This window comes from Cervus elaphus, chromosome 9 (genome assembly GCF_910594005.1).
Source record: "Cervus elaphus chromosome 9, mCerEla1.1, whole genome shotgun sequence".
Lineage (NCBI taxonomy): Eukaryota > Metazoa > Chordata > Mammalia > Artiodactyla > Cervidae > Cervus > Cervus elaphus.
Genome location: NC_057823.1, coordinates 40161449 through 40182329, shown reverse-complemented (window position 1 = coordinate 40182329; position 20881 = coordinate 40161449). Strand labels below are relative to the sequence as shown.

At 54.7% G+C, this 20881-nt stretch overlaps 1 protein-coding gene across 3 annotated transcripts; it reads right to left on the bottom strand.

The window, feature by feature from the left end:
- Window positions 1-7401: 7401 nt before the first annotated feature.
- On the bottom strand, window positions 7402-18120 carry FGFR4 (fibroblast growth factor receptor 4). 3 transcript variants are annotated; one of them, XM_043912361.1, is made up of 18 exons: window positions 17989-18120; window positions 15309-15451; window positions 14389-14649; window positions 14219-14299; window positions 13939-14105; window positions 13301-13424; window positions 12587-12777; window positions 12322-12460; window positions 11582-11775; window positions 11327-11472; window positions 11123-11244; window positions 9811-9921; window positions 9532-9722; window positions 9080-9202; window positions 8927-8997; window positions 8579-8716; window positions 8223-8328; window positions 7402-8121 (listed from the first exon to the last, which is right to left on the bottom strand). In XM_043912361.1, the coding sequence occupies exons 2-18, from the start codon at window positions 15397-15399 to the stop codon at window positions 7975-7977; spliced, it is 2403 nt and encodes an 800-aa protein (XP_043768296.1). In that variant the 5' UTR covers window positions 15400-15451; window positions 17989-18120; the 3' UTR covers window positions 7402-7974. The 3 variants fall into 3 exon arrangements, with proteins under 3 accessions (XP_043768296.1, XP_043768299.1, XP_043768297.1); XM_043912364.1 differs by having other exon boundaries at window positions 11582-11706; XM_043912362.1 differs by lacking the exon at window positions 17989-18120 and adding an exon at window positions 17513-17644.
- Between the last annotated feature and the right edge of the window lie 2761 nt (window positions 18121-20881).

Sequence of the window (20881 nt, the reverse complement as noted above, 5' to 3'; positions counted from 1 at the left end):
TCTCTTCATAAGCTTGCTGGCCTCTGGTTTCCTTGTTTAATCACGTCATCATACCCTCTCTTTAGTGTTTTTTTGCTGTTGTTATTTTGGCTGCACTTTGCAGCATGCAGAATCTTGATTCTCCAACCCGGGATTGAACCTGTGCCCTCTGCAGTCAAAGTGTGGAGTCTTAACCACTGGACCGGCAGGGTCGTCCCTGTAGTGTTTTGAAGTGTCTTTTCCCTGTGGATTTGCAGGGCCCCCCCCCCCTTGGATGCCCCATGCTGTCCTGACACAGGTAGACTGGCTTACAGGCAGACACCCTGAGCCTAGGTGTGGTAAGGGTAGTGATGGTCCTGAGCCTTCTCGGGGTTCCCAGCCCCACTCAGAGAGGGGGAGGAGGGTTGACCATCCCTTGGTGTACACAAAGGGGTTCATCACTGTGATCCCCATAGGAGGCTATGTGTGTATCCTGGGGAGACTGTCTTAGCTCCCGGCTTGACAATCTGGAATTTGAATTTTGAATCTGCGAAATTCATTCAGCACATATTCATTCCGTGAATATCTAGGGAGCACTTATCCACAAGGCCCCCAGACCTTGTTGACAAGTACAACTGTGAATAGGATGGTCCCTTGGCTTCTCAGAGCTTGCCTTCTAGGGAGGTGGCAGTCAGAAAGAGTGAGCAAATAAGATAATGATAAAAGAAAACAAACAAGGGGCTAAAATATGGAATAACGGAGGGGGGACTTTGGCCAGAGTGGTCAGGAGAGGCCACTCTTAGGAGACGACCTTCGTCCTGACAGCCAACCAGAAGCACCGGGGGACTAGTATTCCCTGCAGAGACCTGCAAGTCAAAAGCCCTGAAGTTCTCATGAACTTGGGGTGGCAGAGAAACTGAAAGAAGGTGACTGGGTCTAGAGACTTGATGAGGGAGGGGTGTGCAGGGAGTTCGGGGAGTGGGCAGGGGTCAGTTCAGGCTTTGTCCGATGGGACTGGGTTCAGCCTGGGCTGGTATGTAAAGCAACAGGAGGACAGAGGGGCTATATAGGAGGGCGCTGGCCCCGGGAAGCTCTGCACCTGGCTCCTGGGACAGCCTAAGCTTTGTGCCAGGCCACTGTGGAAGCTGATGTGTACTCAGAGGGGATGCTTTTCATCCCTAGTATTTTTTCTTTTCTTTTAATGAATTATTATTATTATTTGTGGCCATGCTGCATGACTTGCAGGGTGTTAGCTCCCCAATTAGGGATTGAACATGGAAGGACTGATGCTGAAGCTGAAGCTCCAATACTTTGGCCACCTGATGCGAAGAACTGACTCATTTGAAAAGACCCTGATGTTGGGAGAGACTAAAGGCAGGAGGAGAAGGGGAGGACAAAGGACGAGATGGTTGGATGGCATCACCGACTCAATGGACATGAATTTGAGCAAGCTCTGGGAGTTGGTGATGGACAGAGAAGCCTGGCGTGCTGCAGTCCATGGGGTCACAAAGAGTTGGACACGACTGAGCGATTGAACTGAACTGAACTGAACCACGGCAGTGAAAGTACAGAGTCCTGCCCACTGGACAGCTAGGGAATTCCCTCTTTTCTTCTTTTTATAATATGCAGAATTTTTATTACACAATATTAAGTGAACACAATAAATATAAGAATAGTATTGATACATCTGCTGCCCTTATATATATTTTTTTAATTTCAATTTTGTTAAATAACAATGCACGTATCAAGTTTAAAAATCAAAAGAAACAAAGGTCCCCTCCCTCTGTATCCCTATCCACCAAGTTCCTCTCCCTGGAAGCAGCCATAGTGACTGCCTGCCCACCCTTCACAAGTGATTGCATCCCCATAACTGGAGTACGTGTTTCATGGGGACAGGGGCGTACCACTTCATTTCGAATTTTCCCCTCAGCATTGTCAGGTGGAGTGAATTCCCCACCAGGACACTGAAGAGCCCCTTTGTGAAGGCTCTGAAGCTATCCTGTCAATACACAGCTCTTTAAACTTGTATTTAAATGAATTAAAATAATCAATCCCTCAGTCGCATGAGCCACGTTTCAAGTGCTCAGTAGTCACGTATGGCCAGTGGCTACTGTATTGGACAAAACGGATAATTTCCATCATTGCAAGCAGTCCTCCTGCCAGTGCTGCTTTAGGGAATTCTATGCCATCCATCATTTATCTCTAGCCTGTCTGTTTCAGAGCTTCCCTGGTAGCTCAGACGGTAAAGAATCTGCCTGTAATGCAGGAGACTGAGGTTCAATCTCAGGAAGATCCCCTAGAGAAGGAAGTGACTACCCACTCCAGTATTCTTGCCTGGAGAGTTCCATGGACAGAAGAGCCTGGCAGGCTATAGTCCATGTGTGTTTTCAGCAGTGACTTGGAAGGGGCCACGGTCATCTAGGCAGAAGCTCAGTCGAGTGGGTGAAGCCTTCCTTAGCACATGCAGCAAGTCCCCCAGCAATTATATTAACCTCATTCCCCCAGGATCTGAGGGCTAGCCCGTTAGCAAGGTTGTAGAACTGTGCTGTCCAATATGGGTCTGGCTGTCTCAGTCTTCCGAGCCAACCCTCCTCTCCTGGAACTTGCTTTCCTAGGGTCCTCGCTGTGAAAGGAAAGGGCCTATACCTCCCTGACCAGGAGCCTCATCATCGTCCTTACCAGGTCATTCAGTCATTTCACAAACCTTTGTGGGCCTGCCCTGTACTAGACCTGACTTCAAGGGGGAGCCCATGAGGATCCTGTCCTGATTGAGACAGAGAGGGCCATAAATGGGTCTCATTCCAGTTGTGCATAGAGGTGGAATGTCTAGGCTGTGTTGTGAGATCAGCGTGGGCTTCTTGGAGGGGGTGAAGGCCGAACCACGCCCTGAAGGGAACAAGAGTGGTCTGGAGGTTGAGAGCTGGGAGGCGCCCACAGTCATATGCCACAGGGCCAGTGGGTGCAATCGGTAGGGCCAGGTCAGGCTGGGCCCCAAGCAGCAGCACAAGAACAACAGGCTGGCACCAGGGGCCCGGAAGGGACTGGCGCTGTGGAATGTGAGTGGTGACTGAGTAGGAGAGGATGCGGGAAGAGGCTGGGTGAGTTCAGCTGTTGACGATTTCACGCCATCTCCTCAGCCACTTCTTGGGGACAGGCCCCAGCCTAGGGGCCCAGGTGCTGATGAAGGTCAGATTTCGGTAGCAAGAGAATAAAAGGAGATTTCCTCCGGAGGGGGGCCCTCTCCCTGCAGAGAGAACTGCAGCTGCTTCTCACACATACTCTGGGATTAGGCTAAATCCAACAGCAGGTGGAGGGATGGGAGGGGGGCTCCCAGTTAGGGTCCTAGAGTGTGGGAAGGGGCAGACAGTGGTGGTACACACCTGAGTGTATCTGTTCCGGGGGGTGAGTCTCCTCCACCTGTCCCTCTGTTCAACTTTTTACTTCGCCTCTGTTCTGCCTAGTGCTGCCCTGGATGGGAGTTGGGGGGCAAGGACAGTAACTGCTAACCTGGATCAAGGGCTACATGAACATGGGGGGAGCAATGCAAGAAGACTTAGAAGATGGGGGGCAGTTTTTCTTGGGAGCAAAGAGGGTGGGGACAAGGGGGTAGTTTTTCATGGAAAACCTTTTGTGCCATTCAAGTTTTTGTTTCAGTTATTTAAACCATGAATACAGAATGCCTCTTTAAAATGTGGTTCTCAAAGTGTGGCCTCAGACCAGCAGCATCTGCACCCCCTGGGAACATGTTAGAAATGCAGATTTCCAGGCTTTACCTCAAACCTCTGTGTGTGTGCGCCTAGTTGCTCGGTCACGCCTCACTCTTTGTGACCCCATGGAATGTAGCCCGCCAGGCTCCTCTGTCCATGGGGATTCTCCAGGCAAGATTACTCAAACCTACTAGAAACAAAATTCTGGGGTAGGACCCAGCAATCTAAACTTTTCAAGTAATTCTGATATATGCTAAAATTTTAGAACTACTGGTTAAAAATCTACCAAGGCAGTGCTTGCTTCCTGGGGATCACACTTTGGGGAAAGGAGATTCTTGTGAGCATCCTGTTCTATAGCAACGAGAGCATGAAGTGGGGCCCAACTTGGAAGGAGGCCTTGGGGAGGCTGCCCCCAAAAATGAGGTTTAAGTGAGATCTAAAGGGCAGGAGGGGCTTGGCCAGTTAAGTGGGGGAGAAGAAGGAATAGCCCATGTGAGGCCCTGAGGTGGCAGAGATGAAGGTCACAGGGCTGGAGCTCAAAGTGCGGGGCCCAACACCTCTGTGCTTAGATGTCATGAATGACCATCCATTTGTGTGTGTGGACATTCCATTTCTGCTTCATGGAAATCCAGAGCCTCTTCTGGTCCTCGGAATGGCTGGGCCATCAGGGCTTTGGGAACGATCCCTGCAGTGGGAAAGGCACCTGGTCTGAGCACTGATTCTCTCATTGTCCCCATGCGACCTTGGGAGGAGGAGGAAATGGCAACCCACTGCAGTATTCTTGTCTGGAGAATTCCATGGATAGAGCCAGGTGGGCTGCAGTCCATGGGGTCGCACAAGAGTCAGACATGACTGAGTGACTCACAACCTCGGGCCAGTCACTTCCTCGTTCTGAGACTCAGTGTTCTCATCTGGGCAATGGGGACAAGCATGCCTTCCAGGGAAGGGATGCCATAAAGAAGGCATGAGATCATGGCAACCCAGACATGGGGGCCATTCCTCCTAATCCATGTAACAACAGCCATTTTTGACCGAGCATTTCCAACCACTCTCCACGGCATGTTGTCATTCCCATGTTTCAGGCTCAGAGAGGGTAACTTCAGTCATAGCTCAACACCCTCCCAACCCCCTTACCAGGGCCGGCTTACCCCTCCCTCCCAGGCACTGATTCCTTCACCGCAGCCTCCTGCCTCTTGGCTCTGGCTTCTGAGATCTGAGTGGCCGTCTGTCAGTTACTCCTACCAGAACCTTTGGCTGACCTAAGCAGCCAGCAAGTGGCAGAGTCCGGAGGTGACCCAGTGCTTTTCAGACAGGCTCTTGGGGTTGAGGGGGCGGGTGTGGGTGGACACTAGCTCAGAAGCTGCTTGGAACCCAGGAAGACCAAGGGTGTCAGCTCCAGATGCCGCCACGCTGCCCAGAGCGGGTTTGGGGGAGGGGAGATGGAGCAGCAAAGCTTGCACGGGGGAATTAGTAGCATCTGTCTCATTCTGACATGGGACGTGAGGAATGTGGAAAGGCCCCAGTAAGCACGTGCCTGCTAGAGAGGCTAGCAGGGAGGGGGCACAGGGAGGGGCAGCTGAACCCCTCTGGGACCCCAGGACCTACCAGGCAGCAGCTGCCCCCATCACTCTGATGAGTCTCCCACATACACAGGACCTGCTGGGAACCTGGTGTGGGGGATCAACTGAGCTCCTTCCTTAGACCCTAATCCTTATGACCCTGGGGCCCGTCATATCCTCAGTTTCTCTACCATTAAAATGGGAGAACCAATCTTTATCTGGGCTTCCCAGGTGGTGCTAGTGGTAAAAAAAAAAAACCCCATGAGAGACTTGGCTTCGATCCCTGGGTTGGGAAGATCCCCTGGAGGAGGACATTGCAACTCACTCCAGTATTCTTGCCTGGAGAATCCTGTGGACAGAGGAGCCTGGCAGGTTGCAGTCCGTAGGGTCACAATATCTGGCAAGGCTGCGATGAGGGAGAGTGGTGGGCCTCTCCCTCTACTGTACTGGGCCTAACACAACACTGGGCTCACGGTGGGAAAGTGGAAAATGGGGGTTCTCATTTGCCACTCCCTTGTCCTTACGCACTGCTCTAGCCTCCCAGCCCTTTCCTTCCCTGGGTGGGCTTTGAGGGATCTGCCTGTCCTGTGTTTGACTAGGTTAATGAAGGACAGTCACTAGCTAACGACTTCAGTGGGAGATAGGGGCTCAGTCAGAAAGTTTGGAGGACTCCTGGGAGCCAGAGGGGGTTCTGAGTGCAGGAGGAACATAAGCCAAGAGCTGCTTTTGGAAGCTGTCTGTGGAACCACCTGCAAGGGAATAGGAGGGAAGGGGATGGAGGAGACCCTGGACAGGAAGGACACCCTTTGAGGCAGCCCTGAGACTCAGGGATGTGGCAAAGGCCAATTTCACCAATTCTTAGGGAAACAGCATAACCCACGTGAACTCTGCAGGGCGTCCTTCCCCAAGCATGTGCTCACCCGAGACTCATTTCACCCTAAACCCTAACCCCTGGAGGTAAGCAAGCAGGAGTACACCACTCGTATGGGTGAAAAGTGATGATCAAATAAGTAAGAGCGGTGGCCATGGGACAGTGGAAGTGGCAACTCTGAACTTCCTAGCTCCAAGTCCAGGGACTCTCATTCCCCTGGGGAACAGGGCTCCTGAGGGAAAAGAAGTGGTCAGGGAAGACTCCCTGGGTTTTTCTCTGGTGCCTTCTCTGAGATGGGGGCTCCTGGAGGAGGTACAGTTTTGTGGGGGAAGGTGGGACATAGTGAGGCAAAGAGGGCACAGAAATAGGAAGAGGAGACAAAGAGGAGACCTGGAATAGGAAGTGTGGCTGCTGCTCCGTCTTCCAGGATGGCCCTAGTTCCAAATCCTTATTCCTAGGCCCTTCCGACCTTGTTTGTACTTTCAGCTACCATCCCCTAGAGGTTCTGGGGGCAATCCAGGAGCTTCCACCAAGGGTCTGTCCTGGATGGGAGCTCCTGTTTCAGCAGGGCCAGAGAGAGTGCCAGGTACTGGGTCAGGTACCCCCTCTGTGGATTCGGGGGCTGAAGAGCGGCAGTGACTGCTGGGATGGAGCCGGAGAAGGTTCCAGGCTTAGAGTCCTGAGAAGCTGATCCCTCCACCCTCCCCCAGAGGGTGTTTGAGAACAGGGCCATGACGGCCTCCCCAGGGGAGGACCAGGCAGGCAGAGACAGCTGCAGCCCAGCCAGGCGGCAACCAGCTGCTGCCTGGGAGACTGGCCAGGGTGGGGCGGGGTGGGCACAGCCCCCACCCTGAACGGCAGAGCGTGGGAGCGGGCAGCAGCCTCGAAGCTGAGTTTCAGGCTTTCACGCTGTGTTAACGGTCAGCTTGGTTAATGCTGAGCAGATGGGGGTGGGGTGCTGCCAGCTCCCATGGGGACAGTCCCAGGGCACATATGCACATAATGCATGTGCAGAGAGTACAGGAGTCCCGCCAAGTGGATGGTGCCGTGTGGACTCACCTGCCAGTTAGCACTCGTTCACACTATCATATATCCGACGAGGCTGCTGAGACAGACAAACCAAGAGAGAGGGGCAAAAGGCTCCTGGGTCCACCCTGAGGCAGCTGGAGGTGGATATCAACCCAAGGCCTGGCGTGGAGCCCTCCGTCTGTGTCATCCCCAGCAAAACTCCCAGCTCGGGGATCTCTCCACCCTGTTCCCCTTCCATCCACTCTGGGGAAGACACCAGACAGGCACACAGAAGTTTATTTCAAAAAAATAATTTATAAAAGGTCATTTGTTTCTGTGTTTTGGCAGGCTCCCAGCCTCTCAGCCAGCACGGGGCAGTGTGGGGATGGGGTGGGCACAAGGGCTCCTTCCATCAAGATGTTGGGACAAGCAGCAGAGGGAGGCAGGGAAGGCCTGGGGAAGTGGGGTTTAGAGGTCTAAGACCTCTCTTGGTATGGGGAAGCGGGGAGGTTTAAGACAGCCCTGCAGCCAGGTCCAACCAAAGCCCCAGAACAAGGACGGAGTGCCAAGGCCCAGAAGTCCAAGCAGAACCTTAACAAGTCATTAGAACCCTGGGGCCACGACTCCAAAGAACAGGGCCTTGAGACTGGGGTTGAACTCTGGCTTGAGACCCAGAGGCCAGAGAAGGAAGTCTCAAAACTAGGGTCCCCAGGACCAAGGACCAGACCTCCCCCAAACAGAACCTGAGATCTGGGATAGGACCCTTAGATCAGGGTCTGGGGCTGTCAAGGTCGAGCACCACCTGGTTGCAGTTGAGCCAGGAGGCCCAAGGCTGGCAGCCGACCTTGCCCATACAGCCTTGTGCTCCTGCTCACGTCTGCACCCCGGGGAAGGAGAAGGAGCCGGGCCTCAGTGGCAGGGGGTCGTGGCTGAAGACAGAGTCGCTAGAGGAGCAGGTGCTGCTGGCGTCCCCGCCGGCAGGGGAGTAGGGTCCAAAGGTTAGGCGGAGGTCGAGGTACTGTGGGGAACAGTGCGGTCAGTCCTGGTGGTCAAGTGAGATGAGGCCCAGAGGGCGGTGGGCATGGGGGGAGCAGTCTTGGGACCATAGGGGCACAGTACCTCCTCAGAGACGGCCAGCAGGACCTTGTCCAGAGCCTCCACCAGTTGCTTGAAAGTGGGCCTCTGAGAGGGTGCTGCGTGCCAGCACTCGCGCATTAGCCCGTACCTGGGGGAGGGGCAAGGGAGGGTCAGAAGGAAACTGGGGCCTGGCTGAGGGGGTGTGGCGAAGGGGTAGGAGGGTTTGATGCGAGGTGAGACCACTCAGTGAAAGAGTACCCTGCCAGGCCTCCCCTGCTGGGCCGAGGAGGTGGTGACTACGAGTGAGAGCTGACCACTCTGTATGAGCGGACCGTGAGGTCAGGGTTAGGACAGAGAATGAGGACTGGAAAGTGAGGGGGAGTGGGGTGAGGCCTCACAGCTCTGGGGGGCAGTGAGGGGGCCGGTCCATCCGATGCCCCTCTCGTAGCAGTGAGAACAGCTCCTCCACGGGGATGCCAGGGTATGGGGAGCCCCCGAGGGTGAAGATCTCCCACAGCAGGATTCCAAACGACCACCTGGATGGAGGCAGAACCCAGGCTCAGCAAGGTACGGCTTCACTTCCTAACCCTGCGGCTAGGATGGGGGACCCCACAACTATGATCCACCATGGGGGTGGGAATAAGGCCTTCTTTTAGAGTCTGGTCCTGCTCAGACCCAGGGCAAGGGCTTTGGAAGGACAAAGGTTGCCTACAGATATATCCCAGGCCCCAGCTTCCAGGACTCACACATCACTCTGGTGTGTGTAGACTCTGTCAAACAAGGCCTCTGGTGCCATCCACTTGACAGGCAGGCGGCCCTGGAGGGAAGAGGGCACACTGCTGCCAAGGGCCAGGGGTCCCAGCGCCTGGCCCCAACCAGCTCTGCCCTGCCTTTCTTACGTTGCTAGTTTTCTTGTAGTAGTCAATGTGGTGGATGCCACGGGCCAGCCCGAAGTCGGCAATCTTCATCACGTTGTCCTCGGTCACCAGCACATTGCGGGCAGCCAGGTCCCGGTGGATGCACTGGGGGCAGGGCAGGGGTCTTAGATTGAGGACACACGACTGGGAACCTCACAGCAACCTGATGGGTGGGGATCATTCACCCATTTTACAGATGGGGAAGTTGAGAGAGGGGAAACGTAAGCCAACTAACTTCAGGGCCCACACCTTGTCTCTTGCACCGCCTCTTCCTGCCTGTGGGGTAGGAAGGAATGGGAACATGCAGTGTTAACTGCATATGGATGAGGCAGTACAGAAGGACTCAGGGGCACTTAGAGTAAGGAAAAAGAGGGGAGAGGGAGAAGTGAGGGGCATTTAACACAGGGCATGAAAGTGCGGGGATGGGTCATTACCTTCCGGGATTCCAGGTACTGCATGCCCCGGGCCACCTGGTAGGCGCACGAGACCAGGGCAGGGAAGGACAGCGGCCCCTCGCTGCTCCGAGGCCCGTCAGGGCTGAGGTCGGGGCCTGGGGGGCGGCGGGCCCGTAGGAACTCGCGCAGGTTGCCCTTGGCAGCACACTCCACAATCACGTACAAGGGCCCTGCAGACGAGAGGGGTGACAGGGAAGCTGACAAGGCTGTGGCTCCGTGCCCCCACCGTCCCCGCCCCTCACCCCGCCCCGCTCCCACCTTCCTGGGTGCAGACACCCAGCAGGTTGATAATGTTCTTGTGTCGGCCAATCAGCTTCATCACCTCCATCTCAGAGACCAGGTCTGCCAAGTCCTTGTCGGAGGCGTTGTCTGTGAGGATGACAGCCAGGGTGATTACATAAGGGAGGCTTTGAGTTGGGGACAGGACACGGAGCCCTAGATTCCGTGCCAAGAAGGTCTGGGCCTGAATCCCTGCTAGGCTGTGTGGCCTTGAAACAGTCCCTTAACTTCTCTGAACCTCAGGATCATCTTGTATGAAATGGGACGATGGATCATGCCCTCCTCTCATAGCAGTTGCAAGGATGCAACAAGATCAGGATATAAAAGTGCTAGGCCTGCCAGTGAGTGCAACCAGGAAAAAGGAGGGAGGGGAAAGAGCTCTGAACAGGAAGGAAGCTCCGTCTAGAGGACTTGGCATTAGTCCCTGAATGGGGTGAGAGCTCCTGGAGGCGGGAAGTGGGCTGGCGCCCTGGGGTCTGTCTGACCAGGGCCTGGCGTCCATCTGGCCTGGGAGTTCAGGGAGCTGCTGGTAGGCGCAGCCAGGGGAGGCCAGGAAGAAGCTGCTCTAGTTTCTCTTGAGAAGGCTAAGGACCAAGGGCTGAGCCCCTGGGGCTGACCTGTGGCCCTGGGCCAATGACATACCCTCCCCGCCAGACCTCACAATGCACATTTCTCAATCCCTGCCTCCCAGAAAGTGCCAGGTGGCCCCAGCTGTGCAGAAAGGAGGGGCTGGCGGGAGTAGAACAGCAGTTTGGGCCGCTTTTGTAGAGGGGGCCGGGGAATAGCAGCGAGAGGCCTCGATGGTGGGTCTTGCCCGGGTGTCCTGAGCCCCCTGGGGCTGCTGCATGGGCTGTTCTCTGAGAGAGTGGTGGACACAGGGGGAGATCTGGGAAGGGCCTGGGGGAGACTGAGGGTGCAATCTGGGGGGAATCATGGGGGATGAGGTGGAGGCCTTCAAGGCTAACAAGGTTATTTGAGGTCAAAGCTGACACAGGATAGCAGATCCATCACCCTAAACTCTTGTGGTCACCATCATCCCAGTAGTGAAGGCTTTAGGAGTCATTTTCCACCAACCTCAGGCTGGGAGGCGGGGACTATTATCTATCCCATGTGACCTGTGAGGAAATCGAAGCTGAGAAATGACTTGCCAGGGTCGGTGGCACATTTGGGCACTGGGCCCAAGGCGGCGGCAGGGGGATTGACAGCCTTTCCTGGTCCTCACCCACTAGCTCCCTGAGTCCTGTCTGTTACTCCCACGGTCATAGGGTCTCCCATAAGCCTCCACACTCACCCTTAAGCATCTTGACGGCCACCGTGCTGGCTTGGTCCGGCCGGGTGGGGTCCATGCCGAAGGCCTCTGCACACACCACCTGCCCAAAGCAGCCCTCGCCCAGGGGCTTCCCCAGCACCAGCCTGATGAGAGAGACAAGGCCTCAGCCACCGGGCATCACTCCCGCACAGGGTCTGATCCCCACCCTCACTCGGCATGGCATACCTGTCCCGGGGGAACTCCCACAGCGGGTCAAGAGGCAGGTCGAGACTCACGAGGCCAGCGAGCAAGGGGGGGCCGCTGGAGGAGAGACGGACACCCCGCACCAGGGACAAGCTTGACTTGGCTGAGGAGCCTGACTCCAGCGAGAACTGCAAAGTGAGAGACTTGGTTGGTCTGCTGAAGCTGAGCTGGGGCAGGAACACAGGCCCTGAGCCTTTGCCATAGGAACACAGAGGCGGGGGACAGCACGGTGGATACCTGTCGGGCCAGAGGGAAGCGAGACAACTTCTGCACAGTGGCGGGCTGTCGGTGGTGGCGGGTGAGGAGCGTCTGCCTGCGATATAGCCCGACCAGCAGCAGGAACACGATCAAAGCCAGAGAGCCTGACGAATACAGGATGATGTCCGTGTACCTGCCTTCGGGTGCTGTCGCTGTCCACGTTAGGTCCTCCTCTGCCCGCAGATGGACACACGGACAGAAACTGATTGGTCAGTTAGTGGTCAGATGGCTGGCCCCACCCCCTCTCACCGAGGCCCTTGTAGCTCCTCACACAGAGAGAAACACACACCAGTAAAACTGCACTGATACCCCATTCGGTGTATCCACGAACTTCCCTGGTGGCTTAGACAATATAGAATCTACTTGCAATGTGGGAGACCTGGCTTCGATCCCTGGGTTGGGAAGATCACCTGGAGGAGGGCATGGCAACCCACTCCAGTATTCTAGCCTGGAGAATCCCCATGGGCAGAGGAGCCTGGTGGGCTACAGTCCATGGGGTCACAAAGAGTCGGACACGACTGTGTGATTAAGCACAGCACAGCACTGAATACCCATGTCCCAGAGGGTCGCACAGTCATATGTGGACATGCATAGCAGGATTACTCTATGCAGAATCCCAAATCTACACGCCACATCCCAAATCCATATCTCACAGACCAAGGAAGACTCTCTCTACCCAGCAGGTCACAGCCCACGGCTGGACCACAGCAGGAGCTCACCTGGCAGCACCGTGAGCCAGGCCGACTGGTAGGAAAGGCCGATGGAGTTGCCCGCCAGGCAGGTGTACTCGCCTGCATCCTCAGCAGACACATTCCGAAGGTACAAGACCTCCACCTCTGAGCTATTGATGTCCGCTGTCTGGGGATGGGGGACACACTCAGGGGTCACAGCAGGGCCTGGGGTCCCGCTGTGGCCAGGAAGCGAGGTGGGGACTCCCCACCCCTGTGGGAGGATGGTGGAATCAGGTGCCAGCAGGGACTAGACCTTTAAGACTTGCACATAGGGGAAGCCGTCGGCACCGAAGCTGCTGCCGTTGATGACGATGTGCTTCAGCCACTGGATGTGGGGCTGGGCGTCACTGTACACCTTGCAGAGCAGCTCCACGTCACTGCCCACCACAGCCGTGGTGTTGGCCGGGAGCCCTGCCTGCAGGATGGGCCGGTGCGGGGACCGCTCTGGGGGTAAGGCCGGGCCAGGCTGTCAGCCCTGATCCGTGGCACCTACCTGCCTCCCGCCTACCCCCATCTCAAGGGAGGAACCTTCCTGATACTCAGCTCAGACCTTGTTCATCCCCTCCTTACACCATGCAAACCTTCCGTGGCTCCCCATTGCCTTTGGGGACAAGGAGAACTTCTCAGCCAAGCACTCAAAAACCCTCCAGGCTTGGCTGTCTGCTTAAATCCCACAACCCAGGCATATACCTCCCCACAGAAGCACTGTAATCTTCACGCCTAGGGCCTTGGCTCCGCCTGTGTCCTCTGCCTGGAGGTCTTTCCCATTTCCCCACCTCAACTGGGCCCTGCTTCTCCAAGCCCACGTTACTCCCTGCGCTTCCCTCGGACCCACCTGGTCACTTTGAGTAGCTTGAGTGAGTCGCCTAAGACTAAGTCCGTCTGGCTTGTCAGACTGGGTCCCACCCGAAGGCAGGGACAGGGCTCCCACCCCCACGCCACCTCACCCGCCTGCCCGCCCACTCACCCAGCACATCCAGCAGGTAGCTGTAGCGGATGCTGCCCAAAGAATTCTCCACGAGGCAGGTGTACGTGCCACGGTCAGAGGGCACCACACTTTCCATCACCAGGCTCCAGTGCTGGTGGCGCAGCTGGGGAGCAGGCAAGTGTCCATGAGAGGCCTCTGAACCATGCCCACAGGGGTCTTCTCAAGCTCTCTAAGCCCCGGGGAGACCAATGCCAAGGGTAGGGACCCTGGGACAAAGGAGAAGGTGCCCAAAAGTATCCAAACTGTGGGTTTGAGTCTTTTGAGTTTTAGCTCTACTTCTTCCAAGCTGGGCCCCCTTGAGCCAGTTTTTGCCCTTTCTGAGTCTCAGCTTCTTCTGAGACTACAGCTTGGAACTGACCCTGTTGTGGTCTCATCATGAAAATGAGCCACTAACACACTGATACCTGCTGGTCAGTGATCCTTCCCACTTTACTCATGGAGTTGCTAAGATCGGCGGGTTAAGTCACTTGCCAGGGAGTAGCAGAGTGGGAACTTGACCCAGAGTTGCCCATGTCCACGGTCTAGTGGCCCTTCTGGGGCCCTCGGCTGCCTTCCTCATTAGAAAAAGAGCTGTGGGTTTGACTTGAGGGCACCGATGAGGGAACCTGGAGACTCACCCGAATGCCTCCAATGCGATGCTCCCCGTGGAAGTCCTGTCCATCCTTGAGCCAACGGATGGTGGGCATGGGGTTGCCTGCAGCTGGACAGCGGAACTTGACGGTGTTCCCGGCAGGCACCGCATGCAGTTTCTTCTCCATGCGCTGGGGGTGCGTCCAGTAGGGTGCTGAAGAGGAGGAGATAGGAGAATTCAGTGTCCACTAGAAGACCTCTTGTTCACACACTGATCTGTTCTCAGTGGCCAGCAGGGAGGCAGGGTCTTTGAGGACTCACACTGACCTTGCTGGGGGTAAACGTGCCCATTCAAGGGGCCCCTGTGGATCTTGGGGTCCTCATCGCCATTGCTGGAGGTCATGGAGTCTATGTCCAGGACAGAAGGAGGCGTTTGAGGCCCAAGACAGAGAGTCTCTCTCCCCAGGCATCCCTTAGTCTCCGCTGGACCCCCTTACCATCAACAACCAAGGTGACGTTGTGCAGAAGCAAGGAACCTCGTGCCAGGCAGAGGTACTGGCCAGCATCCTCGGGTAGGAAGCTGGCAATCTCCAAGCGGCCTCTCCAGCCTCGTACCCGGCCAGCAGGTGTCAGGCGACTGCCCTCCTTGTACCAGTGGCCACTGCGCTCAGCCCGCCCACAGCATAACCGCAGAGGCTGCCCAAGGGCCACCGTCAGCTCCTGCTCTTGCTGCTCCGGGCTGGGGGCCAGGCAGGGCTCTGTGGGTCAAGGGCAGAGGTCCGTGAGCCCTGCAGCCCCCTGCCTACAGAGAACATGCTACACACATGACACGAGCACACTCAACACATGCTAAACACCTGCTGCCCCTTCACAGACACACAACCACATGCTACAGACGCTATGTGCAGGGCAAATGCCACCCCTCTGGTGCATAGCACACACACACGGTACATAGCATACATGCTGGACTGGACATGCCACTGTCTAAGGAACACACACACACACACAAGGCACATGCTATACGTGCCACGCACAGGGCACCCACCACACCTCTGGGGCACATCACACTCACAGTGCATACACCACACATGCTGGTGAGGCCCCCCAAGTCCCACACGCCCAGTGCACAGAACACACACGCACACATACACACACGCACACAGCCAAGGGCTCACCACCAGCTCTGCGGCCCAGCTCGGGGCCCTGCACCCTGCAAGGCCAGTCCTCTCTTGGGGACACACAGATAGGTGGACGCTTGCTGGGAGCCAGACACCAAGTCTCCATGGCCGAGTCCTGCCCGGCTGCCACCTCCTCGGGGCCTGGGCCAGGATCCTCTCCAGCCGCGCTCAGCCAGCAGCCCCCTCCTGAGGCCCGCTCTTCCCTCCCTGGCCACCCTCTCCCTTCTCAGAGGCCATACCCAGCTCCGTTTCCTCAGAGGCCTCAAACGACAAAGCTGGAGCCCCAGGTGCCCCCAGCAGGACCCCCAGTAGGACCAACAGCAGCTGCATCTCCTTCCTGCTGCTCTCGGGGACCCAGGCTGGGCCTCCTATGACTGCCTTCCTGAAACAGAAAGGGTGAAGAAATCCTACTAGACCCGCACCTTTGCTGCCGCTCTGCTCCTATTTTGCAGATGAGGAAACTGAGATAAGAAATGGCTGGCTGACTTGTCCAAGCCCGTCAGGCAGCGTCAGAGCAAAGACTGGAACCAGCTCTGCTGTTAACCAGAGCTCAAGGCTTCCCCATGGTAGGTTGGTTGGGGGGGCTGGGGTGCTGGGAGGGGGCTGGGCTTCCTGCCCTTGTTGGGTCCTGCTGAGACCTTCCTTGGCACAAGTTCACAGAAAGGGCAGTTTTGGAATTCTTTGCTTGGAGGGAAACAGAGAATGGAGACACATCTTCTCCCTCTCAGCACACATAATTTATTTTTTGCTGAATAAATGTATTACTGAAGAGCCAAAAAAAAAAAAACTGAAATATAATACAAGGCCAAACTTCAGCATTTGGATGTTATCTGATCTGACCCCCACTCCTTAGAGCATTGCTTACATTTCCATGACTAGCTTCGGAGACCTATAGTGGCAGGAAGGGTATATGTTTAGTCGTTCAGTCATGTTTGACTCTTTGCGACCCTTTGGACTGTAGCCCGCCAGGCTCCTCAGTTCACGGGGATTCTCCAGGCAAGAATACTGGAGTGGGTTGCCATTCCCTTCTCCAGGGGATCTTCCTGACCCAGGGATCAAACCCAGGTCTCCCACATTGTGGGTGAATTCTTTACCATCTGAACCACCTAAGAAGCCCTACAGTGGCAGGGTGCTGACTGCTAACAAGGCCATACGTCCCATGGCCAGGAAAAGTTCTGAGCCAGAATTGCATTCTGGGGATACTTCTGTTTTTTGTGCCCCTGCAAGTCCATCAGAGGTGAAAGCTTTTGTAAAGCAGGTAGACTCTAGTGTCTAACAGAGCCAACTTCAAATCCTGACTCTTACCAAATGCAAGTCACTGTCCCTCTCTGGGCTGCTGTCCTTCCAGGACTGCTTTGAGGATAAAAGAGAACACATGTAGGGCCGGGCGCACAGAACGCTGCAGTGTGTTCTTCCCTTTCACCTCTCCATGACTGTCATCCTGTGTCCGCCCTCAGCCAGTCACCTCCAATTCTGGTGCTGTTCCTGGCAGGTGTGATGTACACTCCCACCCCATCTAGGTACTCTCCTCCAAACACCATCAATGATGTCTCCATCCACCAAAGGGAACACTCAAACCCGAGCCTCAGCTGGCAGGGGAAGAGGGTGACAAGGATAGTTCCAGGGGTCTGCTTGCTATCACCTGGGGCTGAGTAACGGTGTCATTGATGTCTCTGCATCCACCTCACTCAGGTATCTCACCGCACCCCTTCTCCTCAGCCCCTGCTCCCCCTGTCCTGAGTTCTGAGGCAGGGGGCGCTTAGCTTGTCCCAGCCAAAGCCATCATCTCCCCCTTCAAACGGTTTCTTCTCTGGGCTGCCCCCACAGCTGGGGCATCACTTGTCCAGCCCCTCTCCAGTCCATCTCACCTTCTCTGCCTGAACCCAGAGCATGCGACAGGCATCTCTAGCCTGGGCCTTTGCAAACATCTCCCTTGATTCTCCAGTAGGTTTTAGAAATGTATGAGCCTGTCATGTCCCCCCTGCTCAACACCCACCAGCTTACAAGCCCATAATGGCTGCCTGCGTGCAGCAGCATCCAGTCCACACTGTTAATCCAGCGCCCAAGGCCTCCCTCCTTGCCCCCGTCATTCTCATTGGCCACACAGTCTGCTTCTTCGGCACTGAGAAGTCGTTGGCTTTCAGAACTGGGCATGTCTTCTCTCTTGCCCATACCTTTGCGACCCCACTTCTCTACCTGGCTCAGGTGCCACAATCTGTGCTCTGTCTGCGCCCACCTTTGGTTTCCATTGCCCTCCTCTGTGAAATCCCCTCACTCTGCTCTGCTCTTCAAAGACGTAGCTCTCTGGGTTGGGAATAGAGTGGGAGGCCCAGGGATTTTATTCCCACTCCGGGGCTACCCTGACCTCAGAACCTTAGTTGGGTCACACAGACTGCCCTGCACCTGGGGTTGAAGGGTCTGACTCTGACATCAGGTAGCCTACCGCACTCAAGCGCTGGGAGAGCCTGGGCAAGTGACTGCACCTCTCGGAGCCTCAGCTTCCTCATCTCTATTCGAGGCGAGCAGACCGTTCTGCAGCCGAGGGACCAGCGCGCCCTTCCTCCGCCCCTATCGGGCCACCCTGGGGAGCAGGGCCAGTCGGCGGGTCTCGAAAGGAGCTGCAGGGACAGTCCGCCCGCCCCCGCCCGGGTGGGCAATGAGTAACCAGCTCCGCGGCCAGGGTGCTCTTTGGACGGAGCGGGACAAAAGGCCCTGTGTGCGCTATGGGTTACTGATTTACCTTGCCCTTCACCCCCACGCCGAGCGGACGCCCAGGTCCCTAGTGCTGGGAGGGGTCAGCTCCCGGAGCCCCGCTGCCGCTCGCCCCCTGGCGGCTGGGAGCGCAGCACGGGCCTGCACGGGGTCCCGCCTCACCTCGAACCTCCGTGGTCCCGCTACTGGCACAAGGTCCCGGCTTACCTGGGTCCTCCGCGGCCCGGCTCTCAGCTCCCACCAGCCCTGACCCCCGCGCCCAGCGGAGACAGAAGACTGCTCGGGAGTTGCTCAGCCCCCAGCCGCAGAGCCAGGAATGCACCCGAGACAGCGGCGTGGCCACGGGTAGCCCAGCGCCCCGCCCACCTCGGGTTTCACCTACTTCGGGCTCCGCCCCTCCTGGACCAACTCTATTAACAGCGGCTTGGCGGGGAACGGCCCAGCGCCCCGCCCATCTCGGGCCCCGCCCCGCCGGGACCGGCTCCTGACAGCTGGGGGTACAGCGTCTCACGTACCTGTAGACTATTCCTCCAGCTCAGCTGCGCCTGGTAGCCTAAGGGGTCGGCCCAATGCTGGCTGGCACACCCCTTCAGAGTCCGCCGCTTTTGCCCCACCTGGGCCAGGCTTCCAAGTTCTTGACCATAGCTCCGTCCCTTGCTCCTCACACCTCAGGGAACAAGACTCAGCAGTTCAGACCTGCCACCTCCCCAGAACTTGGCTTAGCCTGGCTCCTCTGTCTTCTGCACAATCATCATACAATCGACCCTCTCTGCCCTAACCCTCATCCTTCTCTGCACAACCTTCAGAGTGATGTTTAAAATATAAATCTGGGGGCTTTTCTGGTGGCTCGGTGGTAAAGAATCTGCCTGACAATGCAAGACACTCAAGTTCGATCCCTTACCCAGGAAGATCCCACATGCCAGAGAAACTTAGCTGGATTTCCCCATAGCTAAACCAGGCTCACCTGTGACCTGAACACTACACATCTAGCACTTAGGAAACAGCTTTGAAAAAGTGTCCAGACAAAACCTATCACACAGTTATACACAGCAGCTCTACTTGTAACAGCTAAAATAAAATAAAATATAAATCTGACTGTGCCAACCACAACCATCTCTTTAAAACTTTCCAGTAGCTTCCTGTAGAGATTTTTGGCCTGACCTGGCCCCGCCCACGTCTTCAGAGGAAGCCTTCCTTATTTCTTCCCTGCTCCCACCCTACCTCTGGGCCTTGCACAAATGGTACCACTTCCTGAAACAATCTTTCTGCTCTAGGTCTGATTTGCTGTTGTTTAGTCATTAAGATGCAAACTTGGCTTAAAACTCAACATTCATAAAACAAAGATCACAGTATCTGGTCCCATCACTTCATGGCATATAGATGGGGAAACAATGGAAACAAGGATAGACTTTACTTTCTTGGACTCCAAAATCATTGCGGATGGTGACTGCAGCCATGAAATTAAAAGACGCTTGCTCCTTGGAAGAAAAGCTATGACAAATCTAGACAGAGTATTAAAAAGCAGAGACATTACTTTGTCAAAAAAGGTCCAAATAGTCAAAGCTATAGTTTTTCCAGTAGTCATGTATGAATGTGAGTTTGACCGTAAAGAAGGTTGAGTGTCAAAGAACTGATGCTTTCCAATTGTGGTACTGGAGAAGACTCTTGAGAGTCCTTTGGACTGCAAAGAGATCAAACCAGTCAATCCTAAAGGAAATCAGTCCTGAATATCCATTGGAAGGACTGATGCTGAAGCTAAAGATCCAATACATTGGCCACTTTTTCCAACTCATTGGAAAAGACCCTGATGCTGGGAAAGATAGAAGGCAGGAGGAGAAGGGGACGACAGAGGATGAGATGGTTGGATGGCTTCACTGACTCTGGACATGAGTTTGAGCAAGCTCCGGGGGATGGTGAAGGATGGGGAAGCCTGGTGCTGCATCCATGGAGTCCCAAAGAGTTGGACACGACTGAGCGACTGAACAAACAAAGCAAAACAGTCACTCAGTCGTGTCCAGCTCTGTGACTGCATAGACTGAAGCCCACCAGGCTCCTCTGTCCATGCAAATTCCTGGGTAAGAATACTGGAATGGGTTGCCATTTCCTTTTCCAGGGTATATTCCCGATCCAGAGATCAAACCATGCCTCCTATTAGCAGGTGTATTCTTTACGTCTCAGCTCACATCCCCAGAGAAGCCTTCTGAACTTGCCAGGTTCTTCTTCCATGTCTTTTCTCCTGTGAGCATGGGAAAGTAGCAGGTAGTGAAGTGATTTAGCGCACAGACCGCAGAACTCAAATTTAGCACCATCACACATGGCCTTGTCAAGTTACTCCATCCCTGTGTCTACATTTTCTCATCAGTAAACCAGGTATGAAATTATCATTCTCAAGAAGTGGTTGCAAAAAGTAGACATGTTCTTCTCACACACAACAGTAGGAATATAAATTCATGGGGACCCTGTGGAAAACAGTATGGTGGCTTCTCAAAAAATTAAAAAAAGAAACACCATGTGACCCAGCAATTCCATTCCTGAGTACATATGAAAAAAATGAAAACATTAATCTGAAAAAATACATGCACCCCAATGTTCATAGCAGCATTATTTACGGTTGCCGAGATGTGGAAGCAATCTAAGTATCCATCAACAGATAAATCAATGAAGAAGATATTATATAATGGAATATATAATGGAATACTACTATATATATATAATAGAATATATATATAATGGAATACTACTCAGCCATAAAAAGGATAAAACTTTGCCGTTTGCAACAACATGAATGGGCTTGGAGGGTATTATGCTAAGTGAAGCAAGTCAGAAAGAAAAAGACAAATAAGGTATGATATTACTTGTATGTGGAATCTAAAAGATAAAACAACCTAGTGAATATAACAAAATGAAACACTCACAGATAAAGAGGAGAAATGAATGGTTACCTGTGGGGAGAGGAAAGTGGGAAGTAGCAACATGGAGGGGATTAAGAAGTATAAACTAATTATAACAAAGATGTATTGTACAACACAGGGAGTATAGCCAATATTTCACAATAACTATAAATGGAGTATAACCTTTAAAAATTGAGAATCATCTTGTT